At 35.1% G+C, this 14,316-nt stretch overlaps 1 protein-coding gene across 1 annotated transcript; it reads right to left on the bottom strand.

Annotated features, from left to right (window-relative positions):
* Positions 1 to 5,059: 5,059 nt before the first annotated feature.
* On the bottom strand, positions 5,060 to 6,209 carry LOC140986726 (zinc finger protein ZAT9-like). Its single transcript, XM_073455053.1, has one exon. It carries the CDS (start codon positions 6,082 to 6,084, stop codon positions 5,161 to 5,163), a length of 924 nt encoding a protein of 307 aa, XP_073311154.1. The 5' UTR covers positions 6,085 to 6,209; the 3' UTR covers positions 5,060 to 5,160.
* Between the last annotated feature and the right edge of the window lie 8,107 nt (positions 6,210 to 14,316).

The following is a 14,316-nucleotide window of genomic DNA, read 5'->3' as shown; positions in this document are numbered from 1 at the left end:
AGGAAACTTCTAAGTGGATCACCCATCCCAGAATTGCTCCAAGTCAAGCACGCTTAACTTTGGAGATCTTATGTGATGAGCTCTCGAAAAGAAGATGCACTTTCATGATATGAGTAGTACCTATCAAATCTTTTAAGCATTCATGTTCCATTTGTCTAGAAGTAGGTCAGGAGTCGGTCGATCCCGGGCCTCACATGCCCACCGGCTTCCACTTGGTTCGTCCCCGAACAACACCATACTAGGAGGGGTCGGCTCTGATACCAACTGTAACGCCCCAGATTCGACGACTGTCTCCACTTTACCAAGACGAGTCTTTCCAGCGTACTTATGTCCTCACTCACACGTACCCTAAGAAATTTTTCAGGAGATCACATCCCAAAATTGCCCCAAGTCATGCACGATCAACTTTGAAGTTCTTATGTAATGAGCTCCCGAAAAAAAAATGCACATTCATGATATGAGTAGTGTCTATCAAATCTTTTAAGCACTCTTCAACTGTACAGTCTCATACCTAAACAGTTTTGGAATCCCTCTCATTCCGATGTAAGATCGGTTCATTCATATTCCATTCGCATGAAAGCATGCTAGGATCCGCTCATTGTCCGTGCAACCTTATGGCACCGACGATCACCTCCCGCCCTCTTCGGCTCTGGGCCTCACATGCCCACAAGCTTCCGCTTGGTTCGTCCCCGAACAACATCGTACTAGGAGGGGTCGGCTCTGATATCAATTGTAACGCCCCGGATTCGACGACTGTCTCTACTGTATCAAAACGAGTCTTTCCAGCGTGATTATGTCATCAATCACATGCACCTTATGAAACTTCAAGGGGGTCACCTATCCCATAATTGTCCCAACTCAAGCACACTTAACTTTGGAGTTATTATGTGATGAGCTCTTGAAAAGAAGATGCACCTTTATTTTACAACCAATTTTGATCGATAAAACGATTTTTGTCTTTTTATATAAGATGTCTAACATGTTGATATAAATAAACTATAAGATCATGCTTGATATAACTGAATAAATTAATTTTGAAATGAAATAAAAATAGTAGTATATATATTCAATTTTTATAATCAGTGCCAAAAAATAAAATGAATATAACTTATGAGTGGTACCTATCAAATCTTTTAAGCACTTCTCAACTGCACAATCTCATACCTGAACAGTTTTGGAATCCTTTTCCTTCCGGTGTAAGATCGGTTCATTCATGTTCCCTTCGCTTAGAAGGTCGCTAGGAGCCGCTAATTGTATGTGCAACCTCATGACACCGACGATCACCCCCCGCCCTCTTCGGCCCCGGGCCTCATAGACAATATCCCATGTTCGATTAGCTTCTAACGCTGCAATTTCAGCATTCATTGCCAGTGGCCATCAAAATCATTCACCTCCTCATGGTAACTTCTAGGTTCCTCAATGTGAGAAAAGGATAAAAGGAAAGCTTGATATGATGGAGACAAGTGAGAGTATGAAATGTAATTGGTGATAGGATAGGGCGAGGAGTGGGGATATCCAATGGTAGGGCATGTATAGTCATATGACCAGATAGGGGGTCTGGACAATCGAGAAAACATCTAACCACCAGAGAAAGATCTGGTTCATTGGAAAGAGGAAAATGTATTTTTGAAGGTGGGTGAGGAAGAGTATGTACTGTGTCAGGTACATGAGAATTGAATATGGGAAGAGTTGGTGCGGTATTGGAAAATAGAAAAATGGACTCATGAAAAGAAATATTGTGAAACAAAGAATTTATTTGAAGCAAGATCAAGAACTCTGTAACATTTTTGTGAATTTGGGTAACCAAGGAACACATATTTGGTTGCCCTAGGTGCAAACTTGTCACTTCGTGGAAGAGTAGATGCATAAGAGAGGCATCCGAGCACTCGAAGGTGGGAATGAGAAGGAGGTTGATGAAAGATCATTTCAAAAGGTGTTTTATTTCACAATAAAGGAGTTGGTAGATGATTAATCAAATAGACAATCGTAAGGGCAAAATCACCCCAAATTTTGTTAGGTAAAAAAGCTTGAAACTTAAGAGAGCGAGCAATTTTCAATATGTCTTGTTTTCCCTCGACCACCCTACACAAGAACTTTGGTAGATTATTCCCGATAAACTGAAAAAACTAGCACATTCATTATTGAAAAACTAAGCACCATTATCAGTTATAATCGTTTGGACAGGAGCAGAGAACTCTGTTTTGAAGAGCCACAAAGCTTTTAATAATGAGCAAAGTGTCCAACTTAGAGTTCATTAAGTAAACCCAAACATCACGAGTATAATCATCCACAATTATGAGAAAATATTTTTCCCCGTTGTAGGTGGGGGAATGAAACGGACCCCAAAGATCCATTTGAACTAATTGAAAAGCATGAGTGGAAGAGGAGGTTTTGATATTTGGGAAACATATCCTGGTTTGTTTGGATTGAGGACATAATTGACAATGTTGCAATGTAAAATCATGCGATAAGAAGGATAACAACTTTATTCGAGACAAAGACATATAACCAAGTTGTTGATGCCAAGTAAACTCATTTGATATATGAGAATTTGGTATGTTCAAATCAAAAACAAAAGTATTACAACATGTGGTAAATGAATTTTTAACGGAAACAAATGGATCAATATTCTTGAAGTCAAAGCTTGAAATGTCTAAGTGGTAGAGCTTATTCCTCACTTCACCAATCCCCATTGTCCTCCCAGTGCATAGGTCTGAAAGACACAAAATTTGGGATGAAAAGTGATGGATCAACGATGATATTTGGTGAATTCAGACACTGACAACAAGTTGAAATGAAAGTTAAGGACGTACAAAACATTATGAAGGGCAATGGCAGGGGTTATATTCACTGATACCAATTTGGAAACTCTAGTTTGGTTACCATTTGGCAACTCAACAATCTCATTGGAACCAACATATGACACCACATTATATAGACTAGCACCTTTTCCGACCATGTGGTCATTAGCACTTGTATCTACTATCCAATTTGAACATAAATTTTCATGAGATGTATCTGTCATATTTGCTGAAGCCATCATAGTATAAGAGGATGTTTCCTTCTCCAATAACTTCAAAATAGCAGCATATTGTTCTGGTTAAAGGAAATTCCAAATGCACCCTCCTGGTTTGGTATTCTTCCTTCTGAAATGGTCACATTAGCCATGTTATTCCCTAACATGCCATGTTCCTGATGTGGGAATTTATAATCATTCAGATTCAATCATTTGTTCTTTCCTTTGTACATCATATGGTCAGTTGGATAATCTAAAAGATTTTAACATATGGATTTTGTATGACCAGGCCAATTACAATGCTCATAGATCACAATGCTCTTCCTCTGACCTGGTGAGAGTAAAATGCTGCATTAGGAGCCTCAGTAAAAATCAAACCCATAACGGGCAAACTTCTATGATATTTTTCCTGTGAAACAAGAGCAAATTCTTGTCCAACAGATGGAAGGTGTTGCATCATCAGAATTTGACTCCTAATATGTATGTAACTCTCATTCAATTATTAGAGTAGGTTCCCAGCAAGCCAACTCTTGGGTTGAGCTTTATTAAATTTTATGTAAAAACAATATTTATTTTAAAATATTTTACGGTTTTATCTAATTATGATATTTACTTCATCGGATACCCATGCAAGCTGCATAGATAAAGTCTTTGAATATACTATAAGTACCATGAGGTCTGTCTCTTAACGTAAGATCATGAAACTCATTAAGAAGTATACTCTATATTCTAAACAAGTTCCTAGTCGAATCAGTCGCCTAAAATAAGGATAAAGTTCGTATGAGTTAAAGACTAACATTTGTGATGTAAACGTCATGTTTCATTGGTAACTGCATGTCCATTCATACAGACGAGTTATCATTTAATTATGCACTGAACAACCCTCCCTCGAACTGTCCAAGTGGTTATCACTTATCTAGTGTAATTAATAATCTACAGTTATGGTTGTACACCATTAGTCATTTGACTCGGGACAGCGTAGAGGCTCTACGTAATACCATGCACTTTGATCCATTTACCGACTCCATTGAGGATAATTAGGTTACGAGGTTGGGTGTAGTTTTGAAATAAATAGGAGCAAATGCGTTGTAGTCGGGGATTCACCGCTCGTCTACGGAGAAAATATCCTATGTGATATAATAAGTTAATAGTACAAGGAATCTCTGACCAGATCAAGCCATGTGCTATAGGCAAAGTCGCGAGCGAGGAATACTCATCATATAGCTACCTCATTTTTTAGCAACACATTGAAATTTTGTTTTGTCCCTGTCTTATCTTTCCAATCTCTCTGTGTAGTGAGAAAATCCTAGAATTATTCACTTTATCAAAGCGCTCTTTCAAATCTTCCCAAACATATTTCGCATCCATGGAATAAACAATACAGCTAAATATCTCCTTCGACGCACCATTCATTATCCATGACAGTACAATTGCATTACATCGGTCTCATTGCTTCAACGTATCAGCATTTGATGTCGGTCGTTTGCCGCTCCCATCAATAAATGCCAACGTATTTTAGCTGCAATTATCATGGCTCGACTCCAGATTCCATAGTTTTCAGTTCCAATCAATTGCTCGGATATTAAATTGATACACGGTACATCTGATGCATGGATGTAGAGTGGATCATAGATGTCAAGCACAACGTGGAATTACCAGATGCAGAAGCAATCGAAGGAAAAAAATTCACACATACGATTGAATCTATGCAACTGAAATCACAGCTTGAATCAAATCGAATCAAGCGGAATTAATTATTAAAAAAAATCTTTCCCTTCTATGAAATCTCAAAAGTTTTATGAGCATGACCAAGTACTATATTGAGGTCATGCTAAGTTGATTATCTCGAGTGAAATAATCGATAAATTAATGTGTAAATTTTATATTGGGGAAAATGAATGAGCCCATTAATATTTTATATTGTAGAAAATGAATGACTCCAAATATTAAATTCTTTGTAATATTAATATTGAAACTAAAAAATAATTGTTTTTTTTCGCATAAATTACTTTTTTCACTAAAATGTGAAAAAAGTATTTATAAATTTTATTATATAAATAAAAAAAAATTCAAATGTCATAAACTTTTGTCGATATATATTTGATCCACGAAAGTACATTGAATGACTCACTCAAACCAGGATCCTACGTGCCATCATCATCAACTAGCGCAGGTAGATTGAGATCAATGCTCAAAGTTCCGCCAATTCTTGGAACTGCACCCACAAAATGTGACCTTTTGTGCCCTCCAAGTGCCTGCCCCGAAGCAAACACCCTATCGCAGAAAGGGCACTCATGTACTCTCTCCGCCGTATGGACGCCGTGGAGAGCCGTTTCCGATGTCGACGCTATCGGGTTGACCTTGATTTTCTTGTGGCTCGCCCTGTGCCCACCGAGAGCCTGATAGGACCTAAACATCTCGTTACATGTCTTGCACCTATACTTGCCTCTAAGTTTACTAGCACCCTTTTTCACTTTCAAAACATCATCAGAATATTCTTCATGATAATCATCTTCCAACACCTTTTCTTTTTTTTCCCTTTTCCACTTGTCTCTGGACAGCATCATCAAGCAATAAGCGACGTCTTCGTCTTCCGACGTCGTGTCCGAAATCGAGCTCAAAGCCTCGGTGGTCTCCGAGGCGGTTGAGTTCTTGATTTGTAGGACATGATAAGTAGTACTAGTACCCTTCAAATCAGAACCTGAAACTGATCTTGAATATCTAGCCCTCTTTGATCTTCTTCTGATCACCAAATCTTTCCTCGACGAATCGGTTTCGCTCTCCCAATCTTGAACATCAACAGAACAGAACTCTGCAGGATCCCCCGAAACCGATCCCTTTTCGAAACTCTGCCTCTTCCCTTCTTCATTTCCGGACGATGATCGAGATGAAATCGACAAACACGATCCAGAATCATCGAGATTCTCGGAAGGGTCCTCGTCCTTCTCACGTTTGGATCCCTTTTTGGCCGTGCAGAGATTCATGACATGAGATCTCATGTGCCCCTCTAGAGCTTTTCCATTAGCGAAATTTCTGAAACAAAGCTTGCATCTGTGTGCAGTCTCCATCGATAGAAATAGATGAAAACGGATGCTTTTCTCACACACACACAATGTGTTTTTCTCTTCTTGAAAATGTTGGGAGCGTCTCTGCAGATACTGAGTGCGTTTGAACGTAGTAGGAGTAGGTGACAAGCATTCTTTCACCCTAGCTACGAAATATATATATATATATATATATATATATATATTAAGAATTCTGTGACAATATTTAATTTGAGGCTATACTTTATTCTTTGAAACGGCAAAAAACGAAATTAATAAGGCAAAATTCATTAAAGTTGCATATCTTTAAGGCAAAGATGGACGTGTAACATAAGGACTAGTATCTAATATAAACAAAAAATTTTGTGAGACGTTTTGATTAGTCAATTTTGTGTGATAGATCTATTATATGGGTCATCAATGAAAATATTATTTTTTATACTAAAAATATAACTTATTATTATAAATATAGGCAGGATTGACCCGTCTCACAAGAAACCTACTAATATATGAACGAATTTTTTGGGAAATGGTCTCACAAATTTATATTTCGGAGATGAGTTATCTCGGTCCTAAAAATTAACATGTTTGACATGAAAAAACAATTCTTTTTCATTTGTTGAATCGGATAAGAGATCAGTTTTACAAAATTAAGTTGGTTGATGGTATCATATGATTTTTGTGTATATATATATATATATATATATATATATATATATATTACTAATAAATTTTGGGTCAACTCTTTACTTCAAGGATCTCGTTGAATTGCGAAGTTAACAGTTATATATATATATATATATTGATATCCAAATAATTTATGTGGGTTTTGGGATTTTAACAATATTCTCTAAAAACCCATCGAATTTCACATATATGATTTTACAATTTCTAAAGTTTTTCCTACGAAATCTTCCATTAACGATATTTTGTAGTGTCTACGATTTATTTGATTGTTTAAAGTGTGTAACAATAATAGTGTAGAAGAAAGTCAAATTGCGTAAGATATTATAAGATTTTCGTGAGGATAAATGCGAAGTTACAATTCGAGTAAAGATCAGATGGTTCAAATCTAGATATAAAAATAAAGAAATGATCCCCATGTATCTCCTTTCTTTCGTGCACGTTGAGAGTGCTTGTGATTTTAATATTATTTCATCGGAGTGCTGGTGAAGCTTGTGTATCTTTTCATATATTAATGATTAAGAATATAAATTTTTTTAAGTAAAATGAAAGAGAATTGATACTTCTATGCGAATATATTTTTATAACTAAGAAATTAGAAAACTTGTCAAATGTCATGTTTTCTACTTAGCAAAAATTTGTGTGAGACGGTCTCACGGGTTGTATTTTATGAGACGAATCTCTTATTTGTGTAATCCATGAAAAATTATTACTTTTTATGCTAAGAGTATTACTTTTTATTGTTAATATCAGTAGGGTTGACTCGTCTCACAGATAAAGATTCGTGAGACCGTCTCACAAGAGACCTACTCTTTCTATTTATGTCCTCTAAATTGTCAGAATTGGGTCTTGATCTTGTAATTTTGCAATTGATTGGTTTTTAGTTTTGTTTCGTATGAGCGTTTGCATGGCACTTGACAATGTCGTCGTGATTTATTCTTAAGAACGTAAGGTATGATTAAGTATCATTGTATTCAGATAAATTTAAAAGAGACATAATTTTTTTTGAAGGTTTTTGGTATTAACAATTTCATGCTTTATTTTGAAATCTTAGAATGTGAAGTTTGTTCCACAAGAAGCAATATTGAATCGAGTGTTATTTAACCTCAAACGAAATTGCGTTTATAACTTAAAATCATGAATTTATACCAAAACTTCAGACTTTGCCACTATTTTCCAAGAATTGGTGTAGGAAGCCTTTTCTTTTTTTCTTTCTTTCTTTTTTTCTTTTTTTTATTTTTTTTTATTTTTACTTTGACAAAAAATACCCATTTACATTAAGATATATTATTGTCCTTGGTTTAATGGAGGATAACAAATGTGCAATCAACTATGGTTCTTTTTCAGAATTCTAGCTTTTAGTTTTTTAATTTCCAATGAAAAGCATAAAAAGAACACAAAAACTCATGTGAGACGGTCTTACGGGTCAATTTTATGAAACAAATATTCTATATAGGTCATTCACGAAAAAATATTACTTTTTATGTCAAATATATTACTTTTTATTGTAAATATGGACATGATTGATCCGTCTCACGAATAAAGATCCGTGAGACTGTCTTATGAAAGACCTACTCTAAAAAGAAAAATAACCAAATTATATTATGGAGATGAATATACATATAATAAAAAATCTTACTAAACACAATAAATTTCTAAAGTAACAAAAATTTATCCTACTTTAAAAATGAATTCATCCTACTTTAAAAATTAATTATAGAAATCTTATTTAAGATCATTGATAAAGGTTTGAACTATGATATTATATTTTCTATTAAAAAAACCTCCTTAATGCCAAAAAAATATATTAATTATGCACATAGCTAATAGTAAATTAGAAAAGTTCAAATTGCATAGGCAACTATTACTATTCAATTAATTGTGGTCAAATCTTTTCCTCTAACCTCCTCCGTTGAGAATGGAGTGTTATGGGGGAAGTAAATGCCGTTTTGTTTGGGACTAATTGATGGACCTCATTTAGTTGTTTAGCTATCCTACTTTAAACTTTATTTATTTATTTATTTTTTCAAATTAGGCATATTATTCCACATGAATTTTGATTATAATCATGTAATATAAAATAAAACCCACTCTTTAATTAGTAAAAAAATTAATAAAACACTACATATATATTTATGTCTTCGATTAAAAATGTATGATCAAATTGTTTTTCAAACAAAAAAAAAAAAACAGGGTTATGAAACAAAAAGCAAAAAACTATCCGATCTATTAAAATTCAGCCAATATATTTAGTTAGTTGGCAACTCTAGTATTGGAAGCCTAATAATAATAATAATAATAATTTGAGTAGGTCTTTCATAAGATAGTCTCACGGATCTTTATTCGTGAGACGGATCAATCATGTCTTTATTTACATAAAAAGTAATATATTTGACATAAAAAGTAATAATTTTTCGTGGATATGAACCATATAAAATATTCATTTCACAAAATTGACTTGTGAGATCGTTTGACAGGAGTTTTTGTGTAATAATTTATTATCACCTAGTACTGGTCCATTTTGAGAAAAAGTGGGCAAATTTTTGAAGTCAATGAACTTGTTTTCCAGTAGTGTTTTTCATTAATTTTATGAAGACATTTTAATTATCTCACAAAGAAGTCAACTTTCTATGCGAAAGAAATTCTATCTTCCAGTGGTGAATCATGCTCTCACCAAATGAAAGGGCAAGTAATCTAACATAAACTTTTCCCCATTTTCTATACATTTGTCGAGTTATGTAACCTTTGTTGATTAGGGTTTTCTCAAGTCCTGTTTAAAATATACTTTTGGATACATAAAAAAAAAAAAAAAAAAAAAAAAAAAANTGTAGCTGTACTAACTTTTAATATGACGATCAAAATTTATTTCGATTTTTTCTTTTGGATTTGAGTGAGAATTTGAAAACTGATTCGAAAAACGAAGGTAGATTTGAAATCCGTCACAATAATATTTGTCGTAAAATGATCGACCGATCCAAACTCCATAGGTAGCCTAACAGAAGTGAAGTGCCTTCACATTTGATCAAGTTGGGCTCGTTGAAAAGTATAATTTGTTGCAGCGAAAGAGAAATCAAGATGGCTCAGACGACTATATTTGTATGAATAGTAAATTGGTAATAACGTACGTCGTGAGCAAACACAAAATCCAAAAGATGATGCAAAAGCATGGACAATAACGTTAAGGTAGGGGCATGCTCAACGTACGTAAGCCAAAGAATTAATTACAAGTGATGATGGTCGATATAGTGGCTGCCGACGACTAATAAAACACGATATTCTACATAATTCTAAACGATAAAATATTTGGACAGATATTCGAACTCTGTTCATTAACAATCTAACGAGTGCGAGCCAAATTTAACACTCAATTCCAGTAGCAAAAGGACCAAGAAAGTTGCATTAATGCACAAAGCACACAAATTCATTACATGGAAAATTGAATAATAAGACATCATCCGAACAATGTTTGGAACTAACTAATAGGAAACATATTTCATATTACAATCTTATTCGCTTTTAAAAACAAATTAATGATCATTGAGCATATATGGATCAGAGGCACCCAAAAGATTTACTCTCTCGAAGTTTTTACAGAATTATGTTCTCATGGAAGAGGTCATTCCTCTTTTTAGGTTCCTCCGAGGGATTGAGTTTATTCCACCTTTTTTTTTTTCTTATCTATTTGTAGTCCATAGCGTGTGGGCTAGTGCACTTGTGGAACTGTGGGAGCATGCGTTCACATACTGTTGATCTCACGTATAGTAACTTGAAATAATATAAACTAAAGTAAAAAACTGGACATCGAAATTTACGTGGAAAACCACTTTAAATTATTATGCGGTGAAAAAAATTTCAATATAATATTTTATGGTGTACAACCACTCACTGTGTTTCCAGATAGAACATACGCTCTCTTAAAACAGGAAAACAAAACACATCACAAATATTATAGAACTAAGTATTCAAATGCTATAAAATAAAAGCTCCTCGTCTGCGTGAATCCGCGCAGTGATAGTCCTTCCATCTTCATTTTTTCAACAAAACCACCTACCACCTAATTTTTTGTTTGCCACCAATCATTCTTCTGCCGACATTTATCCCACTTGGAGATTTGATTGAGAATCAAACACATCTCCACACATCCTTTCAATCTTGCCATTATCTGTTTCTTACATTTTCGCTAGACCACTTGAGGATCTACACAACTCAAACTTATCTGTATCCACTGGCTTGGTCAGAAAACCAGATACATTGTCCTTTGTATGAATTTTTTGTATATCCACACTTCTTTCTTCTACTACTTCTCGCACAGAGTGAAATTGAACTCTAATGTGTTTCATCTTGAAATGAAAGGCTGGATTCCTTGCAATGTGCAAGGCGCTCTGACTGTCACAAAACAAAAAAACATTCTCTTATTTTACCTGATCTCCTCCAATAACATTTTAATTCATATTGCCTCTCTGCAAGCTTGAGTAGCTGTCATTTATTCTACCTGTTTTGTAGATAACGCCACAATTGTTTGCAGTTTTGAAACCCAGCATACTGCTCCCTCTGCAAGTGTAAATATATAATCAGTAGTATATTTTCTCTTATCAGGATCACCTGCATAATCTGAATCGACATAGCCCCTGAGTGTAAAATCCGATCCTCCAAAATATAATCCATCATTTGAGATACTCTTGATGCATCTAAGGATCCTTTGAACAGTGTTTCAATGCTCTCATCCAAGATTCGCTATATACCGACTAATTGTTCTCACTGCTTGTGCAATGTCCGGTCTTGTACAGATCATGGTGAACATCAAAATCCCACTGCTGATGCATATTGTACTCGAGACATCTCCATCCTCTCTGATTCACTGCTAGGACACATCTCGGAGGATAACTTGAAGTTAACAATTAGAAGGGTCGAAATTGGCTTACAATATTGCATGTTGAACCGTTGCAAGTCTTTCTTCAATTAAAAGCCAAATTTTTTTGTTAACTCTATCTTGGTGAAATTTCATCCCTACAATCTAGAATCTTGTTTGTTGGTCCCAAGTTCCTTCATGTCAAATTCATTAGCCAAGTGCATCAAATTCACTAGCCAATTGTGCCTTAAATCCTTAGACCTAATCTTTGTTGGGGCCTACTACCAACATGTCCATACAACAACAAAATGTTATAATCATTACCAGACCTCTTGAAATATGTACAAGAGTCTGCACTCAGTATGTTGTATCCAAAGCTCATAATATAGGAATCAAATCTCTTGTACCAATATCTCGGCACCTGTTTGAGACCGTATAAAGATTTTTTCAACCTGTAAACCAAAATCTCTTTGTTTTTTTCTCCAAAACAATCTGTTTGAAGCATATAGATTTCTTCTTCAAGATATCTATGAAGAAATGTCATTTTAATATCTAGATGTTCTAGATGTAAGTCAAATACCGCACACAATGCCAACACTACTATAACTGTTGTAAGTCAAACCACAAGAGAAAATATCTCATTGAAGTCAATGCCGTATTTCCGAGCATATCCTTTTGCCACCAATTTAGCATGATATTGTCATCACGTTTGATCTTATAGAACAATCTATTACCAATGACTTTCCTCTCTCGTGATAGTGTAACAAAATCCCAAATTTTATTCTTGTCTAATGCATCCAACTCTTCTTGCATTGATATCATCCAGAATGATACATCAGAGATTCGAGTAGCCTCAAGGAAACTTGATGGCTCACCATCATCTGATAACAAACAATATGCAATATTGATTTCAGTTTGCTTTAAGTGATATAATCTAAAAGCTAAGTTGTTGGTCTTATGTCTCGAATTGTCTGCCTCACATTGGAAGCATCAAACTCAACATGTTCTTGTTCTTTGTGCTCTGGTACTGCTTGTTAAGTAATTTGACCTTTGTCCGTCTTATTTTTCACCTGAAATATAGTAGTTTCTGAATTCAGCATGCCTTTGTCTCTCTTTATTTTATCTTCTTAAAAGATAACATCCCTGCTTATGACAAGCTTGTGGACAGTAGGATCCCACAAGTGAAACTTCTTTACTCCATCAGCATAACCCAAGAAGATACATTTTCTGAATTTTGAATCCAACTTCGATTACATAACGTACACATGACTTCCAAATATATGCAAAAGAGAACAATCAGTCGGCTATCCAATACATATCTCCATCGGAGTATTCAAATCAATTGCCACTGAGAGAGAAATTAATGTATTTTCGTCACTGGTATATTGTCCTCTATTGTCAGTCCTTAGACACTTGATTTTATTTTCAGAATTAATTTAGACACGTGCTTTGAAATTTTTGAAGATCTGGAAAACATCTGATTTCTTTTTGATTGCATACACCCAATATCTTCTAGAGAAATTATCAATGAACAAGGCAAAATATCTCGCTCCTCCCAAGGATACAACCGATGCTTGCCAAACATTTGAATGAATCAGCTCCAATATGCTACTGCTTATGGCAGTGGAAGTGCCAAACTTTAATTTGCGTTTTTACTAGAAACATAATGCTCACAAAATGGTAGAGACACTTTTGTAAGCCCCGGTAGCAGCTTCTGTTCTGAAAGAAATTTCAACCTTCGTTCTGACATTTTCTCGAGCTTTCTATACCATAACAATGTCAATTCTTCTCCTGAACCAATTGACGCAACAACTAATTCCATCTCTTTGTGTGTTTTTCCCAAAAGTACATTCAAATTCGCAGCTACTTTTTTCACCTTCATAACCACAAGCACATCTTTCACAATTTTCATGATCTCGTTCTCGATACGAGTTTTGCACCTGATATCATCCAATTGCCTCAATGACAAAAGACTTTTCGTCAGTCTCTTCACATGTCGTACCTCCTATATGGTGCGAATGGTGTTAACAAATATTTTTATTTTGATAGTTCAGACCCCACCGATTTCCAAGGCATGTTCATTTCCCATGATACAGATCCTCATGAGACTGGTTCATAGTGATCATACCATTTTCTCTGAGACTTCATGTTCCATGTCGCTCCTGAATCCATAATCCACGTGTACAAAATTTTTGCCTGTTTTCTGCAACTGTTGCAGCTTCGTTGAATAATATTTCACCACCGCCTTAAGTACTGGCCACATTTCTTTGAGTACTCTTCTCGATACTCATACATTCTTTCTTGAAGTGCCATTTACCAACACATTTAAAGTAGTAAATATTTTTCTTCTTACTTCTCGAATTTGATTTACCTCATCTTTGGCTCCCACTGAAGTCACGGTCCATAAATCTTGCTCTTATCATCGGTAAAGCCTCTGCCTACTTCGAAGTTACCAACCTATCTTCCTTATTCTTGCGTCGGCTTTCTTTTCTGAGAACTACAATTAAGACATCGTCGAATTTTAGAGAGCTCATAAGAATATTATTGGTTAAATTGACTATATGAATATGGTAGATTTTGAAGTAGAAGCTCCGTTGAAGTAGAAGCTCCGCACATTCATTTTTTTCTATTTTATGGCTCATAGAAGTGAGTTGGGAAAATAGAGTATTTAGTGTGTTGATATGGTCGGTCATCGATGAGGATTTCGCTATCCGAAGAGTATA

This window comes from Primulina huaijiensis, chromosome 10 (assembly GCF_012295235.1).
Source record: "Primulina huaijiensis isolate GDHJ02 chromosome 10, ASM1229523v2, whole genome shotgun sequence".
Lineage (NCBI taxonomy): Eukaryota > Viridiplantae > Streptophyta > Magnoliopsida > Lamiales > Gesneriaceae > Primulina > Primulina huaijiensis.
Note: the sequence above shows the minus strand (reverse complement) of the source record. Positions and strands in the feature narration are given on the sequence as shown.